The 18,323-nt window shown below is 45.5% G+C and overlaps 1 protein-coding gene across 1 annotated transcript; it reads left to right on the top strand.

The window, feature by feature from the left end:
• The first annotated feature begins 1,068 nt into the window (after positions 1–1,068).
• On the top strand, positions 1,069–4,612 carry LOC120744735 (macrophage mannose receptor 1-like). Its single transcript, XM_040049281.1, has 6 exons — positions 1,069–1,183; positions 1,725–1,820; positions 2,096–2,482; positions 3,058–3,378; positions 3,486–3,577; positions 3,828–4,612. The coding sequence occupies exons 2-6, from the start codon at positions 1,784–1,786 to the stop codon at positions 3,975–3,977; spliced, it is 987 nt and encodes a 328-aa protein (XP_039905215.1). The 5' UTR covers positions 1,069–1,183; positions 1,725–1,783; the 3' UTR covers positions 3,978–4,612.
• Positions 4,613–18,323: the final 13,711 nt, after the last annotated feature.

Here is an 18,323-nt window from a genome sequence, read left to right as displayed (position 1 = left end):
GCCATGATGCTGTAAAAGTATATGTATGAGTATATGTAACATCAAAAAACTATTCACACTTTGAGCAAGGGGATGGTTGTAACACTTTTAAAACATATGTCATAAAACACCCCAGCCTTGGAAGTCATTGTTTCACTAACTGCATAGTGGGTTAAAATTAGCAGGCAATCACAGTTTGTCTAAGAAACTAAAAATTAATATACTGTTAAGTCATAATTTTTTATCTGCAGTTGTGTAACAGTTTAGTTCTTTCGTCAAAATAAATTTTTTCCCAATGAAATCAACATGCAGTTGCTTGTAGCCATGACAACCAGCATGTGAAATCAGGAATGAAAGTGAGTAAACACTTAAATGATAATATTACTCCTATATCATGCCTGATTGGTGTGATTGGTGATGTTACAACTCTCTCCGCGTTACAACCATACGTCCCCCCTACAGAAAATCAAACACGAACTAGAAAAGATATAAAGCAGCCATGCACATGCAATATAATCTGAATTATTATTCCAGCTGCCACAAGCAGACAAGATTTTCAAAAAAAGGGTGAACTGAGATTTTATTTGACATGAGTTTAGCAGTAGCACTATCTAAACAGGGTTCAACATGGTTTTGGAGATAAAAACAGATGTCATGACTGCGCTTTCAAATGTGGGTTTCAAGTGGGATCTATTTATTTAAATATTGGCCTTACCTAAAGGGGGATATATTTTCCTAAACAAATTGATTTGGTTGACTTAATTCCTTTACCTTCCCCAGATACCTTGAAAATTCAAATTCAATTAAATAAATAAAACAAAAAGATTACCAAGAGGACCCTACGGAGAGTCTATACTGCTCCTCTTGGCAAAACAATTGTGTTCAACAAAGGTTGCAGATGATGATTCTGCTTGCTAAAACTGCCAGACAGGGTGGGTTCAGGGGGGGAAAAAAGAGTACAAACATTTTTTCACCATTTCACTCCTGTGACATGCATTTAAAGTGGCTGGAATAATGCTTAAAGTATTCAAATGTAATTCAAAAACTACCTGGCTCATTCTCCACCTCTTCATGCCATCCCTTTCTAGGACAGAAGACACATGGTAATATAAACATAGTTCCAAACACATGACAAGGGACGAGGCTTGAAGTGTGTTTCAGCTGTTTGCTAGATGCTGGAGCTCACATATTTGACTTATTCCAGGTAAGTATAAATGTAACAAACATCAGAGGTCTTCTGTGGGCTTTTTGATAATATGTAATTGTGTAATGTTCATTTAATGTTATGTTTACATCTCGCTGGAGTCTGATGTTTGCATCAGCTTACATAGATGTCTTGCCTCGTTCCTGCTGGCCCACACTGCTGTTGTGGAGTGCAGCCCTCCACAACAATGTGGAAGTTTGGGGAAATTAATTTCCCACCAACTTCCTATTACATTATTAATTGGCATTAATTAATCTTGTAGTGAATATTTGTATTTATGGAGAAAAAAGTATAGAAAGTAATAAGTGGAATGCAGATTTTCCTAAATGTAATATTTCCATTTGATGTCGCTACCAGTCAGAGGGAATTATTTCTGTTTATTTATAATTTAACTTCACCTACTGTGTGTTATTTAGAAGAAAAAAATAACTTTTAAAATGAAGTTTTACTGCCAGCTTTCATTGATTTCATTTAAAGTTTATTATTTAATGAGTAATGTCTGTGGTCTTGTATCTTGCTCTAAACACTTTTTCTGCCACAGAAACTCACCAACAAACACTTATCAACTCATGGTATAAGTGAACCATCCGACAGCACATCATGAAACAGAATGCAGTGCGGATGATGGTCCTGTCAGGTCAGTGTGAATCATTTATTTCCAAAATTCTATGAAATAAACATTTGTTAAAAATGGGTTAGTACATCAATGAGTAACTTTTGTTGAGGTCTAAAGTGTGAAACAAAGTCTTTGTTCATTATTATACAAGCCTCTCCTAATTTTGCCACTATGAACCAACATTAACAAACTACTATATAATGTCTCATATTCAATAGTTTATGAGGATCCAGAAAATGTCTGATTTGCATTTGTCATGAAATGCTTCAAAGTGAGTTTCTTTATTCTTACCACAGGACTGTGTTTCCTGCCTGTCTGTTTTCCTCGACTCTACATACTTGTTTCACAGGCAAAAGACTGGAGCAGCGCTAAACAGTTCTGTAGGAATACGTACACTGACCTGGCCTGTGTGCATAATGAGAAAGACCTGGCAATGGTCAATAAACTTACAAAGGGACTTTACAGTGTTTGGATTGGACTCCAGCCTGACACTGAAGCATGGAGGTGGTCTCTGGAATACCAGAATTACTATGTTGAAGGAGGGGCTGAGTTCAGAATGTGGGCTAGTAATGAACCCAATGTTGGTCCAGGATACTACAAAGCATGTGTGGCAATGCTCCCAAGTGGGGAATGGGCAGATCAGGCGTGTGGTGTCACATACCCATTCATCTGCTACTACAAAAGTAATGAAAAACAGTTATGTCGTTATTAAGACTTTAGCTTTAACATATTCCATGTTGTTTTATTAATAGTTACTCTGATCTTTCATTTATAAGGTTTGTTCAAGGATTTTACAACCTTTAGTTTTGTAGAGGAAGGAATGAGGATTTAAGAGATTGAAGAGAAGATCTTACTAAGGATGGAGGAGTTAGTCCTTATTACTAAATCTTTTATCAGAATAAAATCTGGTCAGAAAAATGACATTACACTTCATTTAAATTACAAAAAAAGTTACCATATTACTATATCAGGTTCTCCTGTGTTTGCAATAAACAAATAAATAAATAAATAATCTATTTGTATATATTTAGTAACCAGATTATTTCAACATGAATGCTACATATCTTGTAGTTACCAGTCCAATCTGTTGTATTAGACTACTACCAAAACATCTGTACGTATATGTCTGTGACAGGTAACGCAGTTATTTTCCCAAATACCAAGAGTCCAAAAAAACCAAACACATTTACATGCTACACAACTATTATACAGATATTGATATATTCTTGGAGACTGACTGAATGAAACATATTTCCAGACACATCGAGCTTCATCTATGTGAATGTGAGTGAGACCTGGAAGAACGCTCAGAGCTACTGCAGAGTGAAGCACACAGATCTGGCCAGTGTGAGGAACCAGTCTGAGAATGAACAGCTGAAGATGATGTTGAACAATTCCCCCACGTGGATCGGTCTTTATAGAAATTCATGGATGTGGTCAGATGGGAGCGCATATTCATTCCCCAACTGGGCTCCCAACAAGCCACTGAGTGAAGACAACTACTCCTGTGGCACCACATATTTAGAGAAGTGGCACAACAGTGCATGTAATGGCTACAATTACTTCCTCTGTTACACTGGTGAGCTATCATTTGTTTTGGCTACAATTTAACATTTACAGAAATTCTTGTACAATCTTTTATTCTGCAGTGTAATTCTTATGATAACACAGCATTTTGTATAACAGATGTCAAGGACCAGAGACTGTTGAAGGTGGAGCTGAAGACAACAGATGCCTCTGTGGACATGGAGGTGCTGCAGAATGACATCTTGGAAAAGGTAACTAATTAGTTAAAATAAAATAGCATTTTATATCAACAAACCAAAACAGACAAAACAAACAAGCAAACAAAAGATGGATCCTCATATTTTTTCCCCACTAGCAGCAGCCTTAAGTAATGTATCAGTCAACATAATATCAAAACTTCTGTCACTCTCCCACAACTGATTGTGAAATTGTTAATGGATATTTACTGATAAACAGCTGTTAAAAAATGCACTGTGTGAGAATAATAAATATGTTTCCCAGTTCAATCAGAGGCTGATGGAGAACGGTCTGAGTGAATTCACGCTGAGATGGGTGAAGCAGCTTGATGGAAACATCTTCCACAAAAAGGAACACGAGGAGGAGAAAGAGGAGACTGAAGAGGAGATCTGTGCTGTCACACTGACACTTTGATTTTCCAGCAGCCGACTTCAGTTAACTGTGGTGTGTCCTATCTCTCTGTCCTGTTCACTGAAAAAAATAACCTACATCGGTTGCAAGCAATAAAGTTATGTTTAGTCAACCTTAATTTTCTTTTTTATAACTCAACACTTTTATATGTTAAATGAACATGATTTTGATGTTTTTTGTTCCTGTAAAGTCTTTACAGCTATCTCATGATAATGTAACACAAAATGGTTGTTTATGATTATACTTTTTTATGTTGAGAGTATGTAGGTTTTTTATGAGAGGGAAGACAAATACACTCCAATTATAACTTTTAACAATTTATTAGCAAAATGGTTAGAATTAGTTTTACATGGCACCATGGACCTCCTCTCTCTGGCTCAGAGACAAAAGGCTGCCGCACCCAGGAAGTAAACACTTTTTTTATTGCATGTCACGAAAACATAAAGAGAGCTTCTCCAACCCCAGAAATTTATGGCCATGTTTCCTCTAGCGCAGTCAGGCTTAAAGTTTGTACCTTCTGGTGCCTTCACTAGTGAGACACCCTGTCAGGTTTATATTGTTGATTGTCATTTATGCTTAGAAATATTTAACCATATATGCTTAGAGGTGTATAATCGATTGTGTAGTGATAGGATGTGTGATCCCTAGGAGTCTGCAAAGACTTCGTGTGCATTCCAGAGTGCTCTGGCATTCACACCCACACCCTGGGAGCATGGGAGAGGTCCTACCTTGTTTTATTGTTTTATGGTAGGATAAACGTAGCTATGTCAGTTTTAGTCTAAGTGCCTTTTGTTTAGATGAACTGCTGGACTTCCAGGCCAGCAGGTTTAGGGAAGTTGTTTATTGTGCCACACTCTGACCACACACACACACACACACACTCACGCACACACATACTTACACAACGCACAGGCAAGGTACTCTTTGTGTGTATGTATACGTCATATGTTAATGAACCTATGTATATTCATGTAACCACAATAAAAGGAGTGTTACAGGGAACCTGTCTGATGGAGGTCAAGTGGATGGAACGACACTTGGCTCCAAGCAGGCCTCCCTCATGCATGAGTAACACAAAGAACTTTGCCTACTTGTGTCTTGCTTTTGCTGTGTAGTAAATTGTCTTGAACGTTCCAGCGAATAGGTTTATGCTACAAACCTATCACTTCCCCTCCCCCTCAAATTCTTAGAGAAGGGGGCTCCTCTCTGTTTATGTCTGTTAGTATCTGATTATAGCAATCTACTTCTAATACCACTCTACAATTCTTACTGTGTGTAATAAAGCAGCGGTCCCCAACCTTTTTTGCGCCACGGACCGGTTTATGCCCGACAATATTTTCACGGACCGGCCTTTAAGGTGTCGCGGATAAATACAACAAAATAAAACTAGTACCGGTACCGAAAAAAAGAAGATTTATTCATAACACACGTGAAAAGACCAAGGAAAACCGAGTTAACGATAAAAACGATGACAAAATAACGCTGAAAACCGATAAAAACCCTGAAAACCATACATTTCCTACCTGAGCCTCAACTCTCGCGGCCCGGTACCAAACGACTCACGGACCGGTACCGGTCCGAGGCCCAGGGGTTGGGGACCACTGTAATAAAGTATAAAACAAACATGTGATGCTAATTATGAGATATTAGCCTTAAAGATAAAAAATAAACCCCAACGTGTATTTAGTTATCTTATGTTAAACCAATATACACATTTTGGTGGGCCAAAATGTTCTTTAGCTGGATTAGCTGAATGTCTCAGAGTCTAGGGAATTCAGTATGACAATGGTGACACACCCTTGGGACTCTATTCACTGAAGATAAGTTTACAAAAAGTCTATCCAGTGAGTGAGGGTGAGTGCTGAGTAATTGCATATGAGAGCATGAGGGTGGGAATGGATGTTTGTATCTGTGTGTGCCTGTATGTCTGTGTCTATATGTCAGGTTGGGTATCAGACGCCACCTCTCTGGGGACATCTCAGGTCCTTCAAGGTATGGAGGCTGATCTCCCCCACCACTTCCCCTGCCAGTGGCAGACGCCCTCAGACATCGGTGCGTTGGTGGTTCTTTGTGCCCGGGGATGGGCGTCCAGGTACACACCGGCTCACTCCTTGGTGGCTGCTTATCGGGGCCTGGAGCCTGGGGCTCGCTCGGGCCACTTCGGGGGTGGGGTGCCCTCAGCCTCTCGGCCTGGGGCTCGGTCACTCAGGCACAGCTGGCTGCCGGCGGAGCTCACGGGCGCGTCACTGCAACCCCCCCTGGCTTCTGCTCCGCGGCTGCTGAGTGAGCCCTCATCTGGGACTCTCCTCAGCTCTTTCTGGGACAGTGGCGCGGCTGCCCCTCTGTTGGTCTTCCTTGGTCTCTTGTGTTCTGGGGGCCTCTGCATGTCTGGAGTTTTGATCTCCTCCATATCTGCTTCACGCCCTGGAGGACGGGGCTGTGGCCCCCCCACACCCTCTAGCAGATCATTACATGAAGGAACCTTTTAATACAAGCACGTCCATGCTCACAGGTGTACACACGGGTGCTCACACACACAAACTACACCCTTTTTGGCTCCTACCTCAAAGCACACTGTGCGCTGGCGATCTTACGTGCTGCACAATAATGTTTAATATTTAGTATTTACTGTTATGTTCCGATAGATTATCGTGATGTTGTTTATTATATTGCTCTTTTTTTCTTCTGCTTGTTTTCTCCTTTTTCTTTCTCAACAGGTGATACAGGTGATTGATATATGTATTTATCCCCGTCCCTCATCTCCGCTGTTTTTCTTTCCCTCTTTCTTTCTCCCCTTTCTTTTCCGCAGTCAAGTCTGTCCCGTATTTAGCAAGTGAAAATAAAATAAAATAAACAATAAAAGGTGAATCAAATAGACCATTACGGCAAGGCTGGGATGGTCCATTTGGTAAAGTAAATCCGTTGGGCATCTTTCTTCGCCTTTAGACAATAATTCTGATGGCAAAAGAGCCAAACGGGACAGGCAAAAAAAACAAAAAAAAAAACAAAAGTCTGTCCATAAACTGAAACTAATATGTGTGTTTAGGCTGCAGTGCCTCTGTGTGTCTTTGTAAGTTCTGTAACACAGTGGTTCTCAAACTTCTCACAATGAGTACCACCTCGTAAAATATATGGCTCTTAAAGTACCACCCTTATGACCAACATTAAAGTACAGTAGTATAGGCCTATTTGACACCATATACAGTTTACTTGAGACAATTTTATTTCTTATATGAATGTTATAATAATATGTAATATTATTTATTTTAACTGTTATAAACAGGATGTGACAAGTGATAATAATAACAACTGTACTGCATTAAAACATTCACAGCAGGTGGGATATCCGGTTTTTAAGTGATGACGTATGAGCCCTGCTTCCGGTTCCAAACTACTCTGTGTTTATTAAGGCTGTTGTGTTTCTTGTTCTATTTAATATAAACAAGCCCCTAAAAACAGTTAGTGATCACCGTCGGCCTCTCTCGGTTTTGATCATCACTATTCATTTTAAAGCTCAGTTTTTAAAACCTTATGATATAACTACAGCCCAGCCCATGCAGCACAAAATTAATGACTAACCTCGTATTGTGGATGAATTATGTCAGTTGTTCTCCTGACCGAAGTTGGGTCCGTTTACTGCATCCTACCATGCGACTGCATTTGTCCTTAACCATCGGGAAACCTCACGTTAACTTTTATTGAGTGGAAAAAAGTTCATCCTCCAGCTTCACTCTGCTAATGTGTTTATGTTATGCTAATCGTATTTGTGTAGCTAGCCACAACGTAGCACATCATACCAGCTGGCTCAGCTTCAGTAACCCTACAAACGTCACTGCTGTTTAGTTTTCTGTCTTCATTTATGTCGGAAGTGATAACAGAGCTGTACGTTTTATATTTTTTAAGAAATCCCTCAGTCAGAACATGGTATATTATTTGTCCCTAAAACTTTGGGGGGAAACTTCCCGCGTACCACCAGTGGTATGTGTACCACAGTTTGAGAATGACTGCTGTAACAGATCCAGGAAGTCTGTGTAGTTGTGGGGTGCGAATCAATACTGAAATATTGATTCTTCCGAGACCAGATATTTATGTTCTACAATCAATTCTCATATTGAAATATTGCTATTTTATTAATTTGGGGTACATTTTTAGTTTGTCATTAACAGCAACACAGTGGAAAATAACAATAATATTGTGATACTCCAAATGATAGGCAGGAACTACTTCTTTCGCCTGTCACAGTGCTATGTAATATACAGCTCTATAAATGGAGATCTGGGAGGAAAAAGGATGACCAATGATTTTTTGAGCCATTTTAATGACCCTTTGTAGTGTGCCACGGTGCAGCTGGAGAACCACATAGAGATGGATATGTCAGCACACTTTCAATGCAGCAACAGAAGACAGTCAGCAGCTCCCCCTTCAGGTCCATTTTTCTGAGGAGTCTCAGAAAATGGAGACGCTGTTGGACCTTCTTTACAACATTGAAGGTGTTTGAGCTCCATTGGAGGTCTGTGTCTATGTGCACTCCCAGGAACTTAAAGCTGGACACCCTTTCCACGCACGCTGTGTTGATGCGGATGGGCTGCAGCTTGGAATTCCTCCTTCTGAAGTCAACTATCAGCTCTTCCATCTTAGTGGCATTAAGGTCCAAGTTGTTGTCTGACACCAATCTGACAGTTTCTGAACCTCAGCTCTGCATGCCATCTTGTTGCCCCCAGAGATGAGCCCCACCATGGTGGTATCATCCAAAAACTTAATGACTGCATTGTCTGGGTACTGACATAGTTATGTGTGTACAGAGTGTACAGTAGGGGACTTGTGGAGAATCTGTGTTAAGGCTGAGGAAAGACGAGGACCCACAATAACTCTCTGTATGCAGCAGCAGGTGGCAAAAGGAGTCTGAAATTCCGCAGTCTGTCCGGAGGTATCGTATTAAAAGCAGAGCTAAAGTCAACGAAGAGCAGCCTGGCGTAACGTCCCTGTTGTTCCAGGTGGGAGATGGTGGTGTGGAGTATTATAACAATGGTGTCTTCAGAATCAGAATCAGAATACTTTATTGATCCCTGGGGGAAATTATTTTTTTGTTACAGTGCTCCATTATAAACCAACATAAACCAACATTAACAAGACAGACAATACGCTAACTAAGAATAGTACAATATATACATATACATAAGTCACTCATTAATAACTAGCTGGAAAAGAAACATGTGTAGTTGTAGCAGTAACCAGTGTGTTAAGTGGATGCGTTGTACAGGGAGATGACCACAGGCAGGAAAGATTTCCTGTGTCGTTCAGTGGTACTTTTCGGTAATCTCAGTCTCTCACTGAACGTGCTCCTGTGACTGACCAGCATGTCATGGAGTGGGTGGGAGGTGTTATCCAACATTGTCTTTATCTTGGACAGCATCCGCCTCTCTGACACCACCTTGAGGGAGTCCAGCTCCATCCCCACAACATTACTGGCCTTACGGATCAGTTTATCGAGTCTGTTGGCATCTGCTACCCTCAGCCTGCTCCCCCAGCATGCAACAGCATAGAGGATCGCACTGGCCACAACAGACTCATAGAAAATCCTGAGCATTTTCTGGCAGATGTCGAAGGACCTCAGTTGCCTCAAAAAATAGAGACGACTCTGGCCCTTCCTGTAAAGTGCTGTGGTGTTTTTAGCCCAGTCCAGTTTATTGTCAATGTGTACTCCAAGGTATTTATAGTCCTCCACAATGTCAACACTGACCCCCTGGATTGAAACAGGGATCAAGTGTTTCCTGGTCTTCCTGAAGTCCACGATCAGTTCCTTGGTCTTTTCCACGTTGAGCTGCAGATGATTCTGCTCACACCACGTGACAAAGGAGTCGACCACAGCCCTGAGTGAAGTCTCATCATCCCTGCTGATGCATCCAACCACCGCAGAGTCATCAGAAAACTTCTGAAGATGGCAGGTCTCTGTGCAGTGGCTGAAGTCTGTGGTGTAGAGGGTGAAGAGGAAGGGGGAGAGGACAGTCCCCTGTGGTGCCCCTGTGTTGCTGATTACCTTGTCAGACACACACTGTGGGAGACGTACATATTGTGGTCTTCCTGTCAGGTAATCAACAATCCAGGACACCAGAGAAGCATCCACCTGCATCGCTGCTAACTTATCACCCAGGAGGGTCGGCCTGATGGTATTGAAAGCACTAGAAAAGTCAAAAAACATGACCCTCACAGTGCTCGCCAGCTGGTCCAGATGGGTGTAGACACGATTGAGCAGGTAGATGATGGCGTCCTCAGTTCCGAGACGAGGCTGATAAGCGAACTGAAGGGGATCCAGATGTGGTCTTACTATGGGTCGCAGCTGGTCCAGGATGAGCCTTTCCAGGGTCTTCATGATGTGGGAGGTCAGTGCCACGGGCCTGTAATCCTGGGGGCCACTGGGACGTGGCGTCTTTGGTACAGGGACGAGGCATGATGTCTTTCACATCACTGGGACCCTCTGCAGACTCAGACTCAGCATAAACAGTTTATGAAAGACTCCACACAGCTGGGGGGCACAGGTCATGAGGACGAGGGGACTCACTCCGTCTGGTCCAGCAGACTTCCCTGAGTGAAGTCTCCTCATTTGCATCTCAACCTGGTATTGAGAGAAGGTGATGGGTGGGGGAGGGGTGTCAGGAATCTCACAGGAGGCAACAGCGCCATGTGAAGAGAGAGGCTGGCACAGTGGTGTGGCTCTGGATTCTAGGCTGACTACAGGTGAGGTTGTGGGGGTGTGAGCAGACACTGTGGTGTCGAATCTATTGAAAAACAGATTCAACTCGTTAGCTCTATTTTCACCTCCCTCAGCTCCCCTGCTGTTGGTTGGCCTGAATCCAGTGATGGTCTTCATGCCCCTCCACACCTCTCTCATGCTGTTCTGCTGGAGTTTCCAATCCAGCTTCCTCCTGTAATTGTCCTTAGCCTCTCTGATCTTGTCCTTTAGTAACACCTGGACCTTCCTCACCTCCTCTTTATTGCCCCCTCTGAAAGCCCTCTTCTTCTTGTTGAGGAGGGCTTTGATGTCCTTAGTCACCCACGGCTTGTTATTTGGGTAACAATGAACAGTCTGAGCTGGAACAATGGAGTCGGTGCAGAAAGATATGTAGTCTGTGATACACTCAGTAAGCCCATTGATGTCCTCGGCGTGAGGCTCACAGAGTGTTTCCCAGTTGTTCACCTCGAAACAGCCCTGTAGTTCCGCTAAGGCCTCCTCTGACCACCTCCTAACACTCCTTGAGGTCACAGGTTCCCTCCTCACAATTGGCACATAGCGGGGGGTGAGGTGAATCGGGTTATGATCTGACCTACCAAGTGGGGGGAGGGAGGAGGAGCTGTATGCATCCTTGACATTAGCATACAGTAGGTCTAGAATTTTTTCTCCCCTGGTGGGACAGTCCACATATTGTCTGAATGTTGTTAGTGTATTGTCCAGTGATACATGGTTGAAGTCACCCGAGATCACAATAAATGCACTCGGGTGCTGAGTCGGTAACCGGGCTATGGCAGAGTGGATAGTGTCACATGCAGCTGTGGGGTTAGCAGAGGGAGGAACATAAACAGCCACCAAGATGATGTGAGAGAATTCCCTGGGTAAATAATACGGCCTGAGTCCAACAGCACACAGTTCAATGTCCGGGCAACAAATCCTTTCTTTGATTGTTATGTTGGCAGGGTTACACCACCGGTTGTTAACTAAAACAGCAAGCCCACCTCCTTTCCGCTTACTGCTAGCGATGCTGTCCCTGTCCACCCGAACAGTGTGGAAGCCTTCCACGGAAGCATTCTCATCGGGAATGTCCTGGTGCATCCATGATTCGGTGAAACACATCAGGCTACACTCTCGGTATTCCCTCTGACTCCGTACCAGTGCTGAGAGCTCGTCGATTTTATTCGATAACGATCGCACATTTCCCATTATGATAGATGGCAGACACGGTTTATACCTCCTCCTCACTTCAAGCCTCCGCTGTCTAACCGTCTCCTTCTTTCTTCTCTTCTGTCCTTGACCTCTGCATCGCCGATGTGTTTTCCTCCAAATTTCAGCTGATACTTCTGCGAGCCTGGCCAGCGAGCCGGCCGGCATCAGGGCGATCAGCTGATCTCTGGAGTAAACAGTCCGTGATTGTAGGAGATGTGCCGCGGTCCCGTTCCTTGACAAAAGTAACAGTTCCATGGCCACCAGAAGAACAAAAACTCTCTCAATCCACATGATTGAGTAAAAGATAATAAACGGATGAAAATACAAGTCAGAAAAAAAGAATACGTAACAAAAAGAGCTAAACTAAGAGAAAAAGCAGTAGCGACTGTAACAGGCTGCACGCTGGTTGGCGCATGCGCACTACTTCAGCTGATCTGTTAGCTCTGTATGCGAACTGGAGCTGGTGGAGTGTTGGTGGCAGGCAGGACATGATGTGGTGTCAGACTAGTTTCTCAAAAGACCTCATTATAACAGGTGTAAGACTGTGGCTAACTTTAGGCATGGCAGGATGCAGGACTGGGACAGTGGAGTGTTGAAGATCTTAATGAAGACCCTGGCCAGCTGGTCTACACATTCTTTTAGGATCCTCCCGGTCACCCTGTCTGGACCGGCAGCCTTCCTGGGGCTCACTGCCCTCAGTGTGCATCTCTTCTCAAATTCCTGCACCATGCTGCTGTCCGATGTTTGAGTTGCGGCTGCCTCTGGTCCCTTCACTTCGAAGTTGCAAAGAAGTGGTGGTCGCTCTGGCCCTCAGTCATCATGGTATTGCCAGGCTTGTAGTTGCTTAGGTGCTAAACTCCCTGCCATACCTGTCATGAATTGTTGTTGCTGAAGTGGTGTTCATCCTTCCTCTTGTGCGCCGCCTTGGCCTCTCTGATACCTCTTTTCAGATCTGGTTGCACTGTACTGCATACTGTCACCAGATCTGAAAGTGGCGTCACGTTGCTTCAGCAGGACCTGGACCTCTTTAGTCATCCAAGGTTTCTGGTTGGAATACACCCAGAGACGTTTGTCCACAGTGACACTGTCGACACAGAAGTTGATGTAGGCGAGCACAGATGTATTATGCTCCTCCAGGTCCTGGTGTTCAAACACACTCCAGTCTGTGTTTTCAAAACAGTTGTGATGCACCTTCCGGCCAGGTTTTCACAGTCTATGTGGCTAGGGATGGGTACCGGTATCCGGTGCCATTATGGCACCGGTTCTGACATAAACAGTAGTAACCAGACCGAAAAGCAGCGCAGGTTTATTTCGGTGCTTTTTTTCCTGAGATGTCATACACTTTGGATTCTAGCCAATCATTTTACCTTTGCAAGGATAGTAGGCGGGCCCAGGTACGTACATTCTTTTAGAGCAGAGCTACAGATTAAAAATGCCCAAGGCGAAGCGGTCAATAGTCTGGCTGTACTCCACAGCAAAAGATGCAAACTCAGCAGCCTGCAAAAAGTGCTTTAAGGTGATACTGTGCAAAGGAGGCAACACCTCGAATCTGATGAAACACCTGGTGACGTATAGCATTTTGTTAAAAGCCAAGAAATGCACCGTATTTGATAGCTTGCTGTGAGACCTCACACCGAGCACATCTTCTGCGCGTGTGGTGCCTGTTATCGGACCTGGAGTTAGCAACATCCCCCAAGAACCCGAAGACGAGAGTCCTGGCCCCTAGTCCTGTCAGTGTAGCAGAAATGATGACGGATGATGATGGCAGCAACAGCTGTTCTTCTCTGCGTGAGTAGCTTAATGTTGTTCGTGTGTAATTTACGTTGAGTAGGCTAACCACGTTATTAAATTAATGCACGTAAGGTGAACTAGCAAACACCGTCGTAGTTACATGCGGCTGTCTTCTTGTTTGATGGCAGATACTCCCTTCACCCTGGCCAAAAAGGCTAAAATGACCAAAGAAAAAGTGGGAAACAGCTAAACATGAGAGGTTTTTGGACAAAATTGGTGTTTTTTCCATTGATTAAGCACTGTTTCCAGCCAAGAGTGATACCATATTGTCAGGAGTAGTGTCGGGGATGAGAGGAGGAGGGCTCAAACTCTGGACTCACAGGTGGGTAGGTGAAGGTGGGTGTTTATTGCCGATGGAGTGAACAAACAGAACAGAGGCAGGAAATGGCTGGCTGGACGGCTGACTGAATTAATGAACAAAGGACTGACTGAATGGCTGGCTGACTGAACATAACATCACACGAACATCAATGACACGACAAGGGCTGAAGGGAAGAGAGGGCTTAAATACACAGACTGATGAGGATGATAATGAGAGTGAGTACACAGCTGAACATAATCTGGCTAATGACACGAGACGAGCTGACACAGGAAAAGCAGGAAGTGAGAACATGGAAGTGGCAAAATAAACTGAACATGAACAAAACTGAAAACACTGGGTCACCGACCCAGGAACCCTGACAGTACCCCCCCCCCTTCAATGGCCGGCACCCGACGGCCAAAAGAGAAAAAGACCAGAACAGGGCGGGCGGAGGGGGCACAGGACGGAGGGACGGAGTCCACACCGAGACAGTTCAGGTGGGCGGCCACGCGGCCCGTGGCCGAGACGAGATAGTTCAGGTGGGCGGCCGCGAGGACGGCGGCGGCGGTCGAGATGAGACGGTTCGGTGGGCGGCCGCGAGGACGGCGGCGGCGGCCCCTGAGCCGGTCCGGTGGGCGGCCACGCCGGCGATGACGTCTAGAACGTGGCTTGGGCGACAGCGTGGCGGCCGCAGGACCAGGCGAAGCAGAAGCTGAGGCAGGACCAGGCGAAGGAGAAGCTGAGGCTGAGTCTGATGCTGGACCAGGCGAGGCAGAAGCTGAGGCTGAGTCTGATGCTGGACCAGGCGAGGCTGAGGCTGGACCAGGCGAAGCAGAGGCTGAAGCTGAGTCTGGACCAGACGACGGCACGGGAGCCGGGGGTGACGGAGCCACAGCTGTAGAGCCAGCAGGTGCGGAAGCCTCTGGCTGGAGACAGGCAGGGCCAGCGGGCGCAGAAGCCTCTGGCTGGAGACAGGCCGGGCCAGCGGGTGCGGAAACCCCTGGCTGAGGAGCGGCCGGGCCAGCGGGTGCGGAAACCCCTGGCTGAGGAGCAGGAGAGCTCACAGCTGGCTCTGGGTGCTGTGGCTGCAGGTCCGGGAACTGAACAGGATGGTGGACGGGCGACTGGGAGACAGGAGGCAACTGGACTACAGACTGGACTGACTGGACTACAGACTGGACTGACTGGACAGGGGACTGGAGGACCGGAGACTGAACTAGAGTAGACTGGAGGACAGGAGGAGACTGAACTAGAGTAGACTGGAGGACAGGAGGAGACTGAACTAGAGTAGACTGGAGGGCAGGAGGAGACTGAACTACAGGGGACTGGAGGACAGGAGGAGACTGAACTACAGGGGACTGGAGGACAGAAGGAGACTGAACTACAGGGGACTGGAGTGAAGGCTGAACAGCAGGTGAGGGAACTGACTGGAGTGGAAGCTGAACAGCAGGTGAGGGAACTGACTGGAGTGGAAGCTGAACAGCAGGTGAGGGAACTGACTGGAGTGGAAGCTGAACAGCAGGTGAGGGAACTGACTGGAGTGGAGACGCTAAGGGATGAACAGAGGTAGGCGAGGCTGACGACGGAGCTGAGGTAGGTGTGGCTAATGGATGAGCTACAGACTGAGCTAGTGACGGAGATAAAGCTACAGCTTGGGCTAGTAAGGCTGGTGCCTGGGCAGGGGACAGGTCAGCTAATCTAACTAGGGATAGTGCGAGGGCGTGAAAGGCTGGGTCAGGAGGTGGATAAAGTGGTGAAGTAGCAGGTGAACCCGTTAGCTCTTCCAAGCCTCTAGGGGGGTCAGGCTAGGTTCTGGCTGCCCTCAGCCTGGGCGCTGGGACAGGCACGGGAGGTGGCTGGACACCAGTCACCCCCACCCGAGAAACAGAAGCGGGTGTGGAGGTAGACTGGGTCGCAGCTGCCCTCCTCCTGGGAGCTGGCACTGGTGGGGGTGTCGGCTGACTGATAGGAGTGGAAATGATGACTGGGTGAGTGATACTGACAGGTCTCTCGGGATTTATTCTGGTCCTTCTGTCACCACTATTTACAGTCTTTGACTGAACAGTCTTTGGGGAAGCAGAGCAGAAAAAATCTTCCCAGTCCACTTCATCCTCTAGGAGGGAAACTCCCCATGAATCAGAAACGAGTCTTTTGTGCGTTTTAAGTGAATAATCAGATGAGGGGTGTGGAAAACAGTCACTGGAACTCACCCCCGGGAGTTGCTGAAAAGAGTCCATTTTATGGCGGCGTGTGCGCCGCTCTCCCCGGGAAGAGGAAGCGGGCAGGGTAAACGGCTGAGCCTCTGGCGCGGTAGCCTCCGCTGAGCCGAGGTGGGAGGTGTAGCCGCTGTGCCGTGGCAAGGCGGAAAGGCTGGAGAGTGAAGCGGCCGGCGGGCGAGCGAGGAGCGGAGTGGCGATGGAGCGAGCGGCCGAAACTTGGCCGGTGACGCCCACTCTCCACGGCGAATGCTCCAATGCAGTAGAGGCAGCAGGCGGAAGAACGCGGCGTCCTCGAGGCCCGCCCAGAGCCAGACGAGTCCCTGCGAAGACGTGCTCTCTCTCAGCGAAGAGCCGCTGTTTTCCCCTAAGCCCCTCCGTCCAGCGAAGGAGCGCTGCCTCCTGCCGCTCAAAAAGTTCAGAGTCCGCTGGGTCCACAACGCGGGGTCGTGTCATTCTGTCAGGAGTAGTGTCGGGGATGAGAGGAGGAGGACCCAAACGCTGGACTCACAGGTGGGTAGGTGAAGGTGGGTGTTTATTGCCGATGGAGTGAACAAACAGAACAGAGGCAGGAAATGGCTGGCTGGACGGCTGACAGAATGAATGAACAAAGGACTGACTGAATGGCTGGCTGACTGAACGCAGGCGGAAACGACAACATAACATCACACGAACATCAATGACACGACAAGGGCTGAAGGGAAGAGAGGGCTTAAATACACAGACTGATGAGGATGATAATGAGAGACCGGTGAGTACACAGCTGAACATAATCTGGCTAATGACACGAGACGAGCTGACACAGGAAAAGCAGGAAGTGAGAACATGGAAGTGGCAAAATAAACTGAACATGAACAAAACTGAAAACACTGGGTCACCGACCCAGGAACCCTGACACATATATGCCCTGTAGCTGCAGAAAAGGCTAACATTGTTACCTTTTTACAAAAAAAACAGCCAAACATAAGAGGTTTTTGGACAAAGTGTGTGTTCTCCATTCTTTAAGCACCGGTTCGAGCACCGTTTAAGCTCGTTTCAAAAGTACCGGTTTGGTACTGGTATCGGATAAAACCTAAACGATACCCATCCCTATATGTGGCTGACCGTGCTCTCCTGACGGGAGTGTGCAGGTGTCCATAGCATGGATATGTGGTTTGACAAACCTAGGTGTGGTAGTGGGGTTGCTCTGTAGCTTTTTGGATGTTGCTGTAGGCTTTGTCCAGTGTGTTTTCCCCCCTTAATATGCAGTTCAATTCTGGGGCATATTGCACTTAAGTCAGCATGGATAAAGTCCCCAGCTATGACATCCACTGTGTCGCGACAGGAGTTTTGCTGACTACTTTTTGCCTTGTGCAGCTCATCCATGGCCGAGTTAGCATTAGCATCTGGTGGTACATATGTTGCGCTCTAAAAGTAGTTATAAAACTTAAATTTTTCTGAATTGTTGGAAAAATCTTTAAAGACTATTCTTATTTAATTGTGTTTTGTTTTTGGACACATTTCTAGTTAAATTTTTGGAGTTTACTGGCTCCAGGAGGTCAGAGTTCAGATGTGTGATGTCATCAGTAAGCGCAGAGAAAAAAACAGTGTCTGAGACGTGAGGGAGCGATGTTTTGCTGATGATACGCTATTCTGCCTGTAAACTCCAAACCTGAACTGAGGAGAATAAAGTTGCAAGAAAAAGGAGAATGGAGTCATGTCTCTCTGAGGGTGCAACACATACAGCTTTTACCAGGACGACAGTAAAATCACGAGTTATGTAGACGGGTCTGCATTTAACAGTCAAATATTCTAAATCCAAATCCTAGGTTTTAGAGTAGAGCATTTAAAGTGGATCATATAGGCTAGGCACCATTAAATACACAGGGTACTTGTACTAAAACAGCAATTGTGCAATTGTACAAAAATGAAACTACAACTCAAAATACCTCATAAGATAGAGAAATAATAATATGTATCTGTAAAATGTTTCTCAGCTGTATTAATTTTATTCAGTTAGTCACATTTGTTTTGAGTCACTGTTAACTGAATATTTTAAAATGTAGGTATTGACTTGCAGATTTTTTTATTTCTTGTATGATAATACTTGTTAATTAAACAATAAG

This window comes from Simochromis diagramma, unplaced genomic scaffold (assembly GCF_900408965.1).
Source record: "Simochromis diagramma unplaced genomic scaffold, fSimDia1.1 OVJJ01000517.1, whole genome shotgun sequence".
In the NCBI taxonomy this organism is placed as follows: domain Eukaryota; kingdom Metazoa; phylum Chordata; class Actinopteri; order Cichliformes; family Cichlidae; genus Simochromis; species Simochromis diagramma.
Note: the sequence above shows the minus strand (reverse complement) of the source record. Positions and strands in the feature narration are given on the sequence as shown.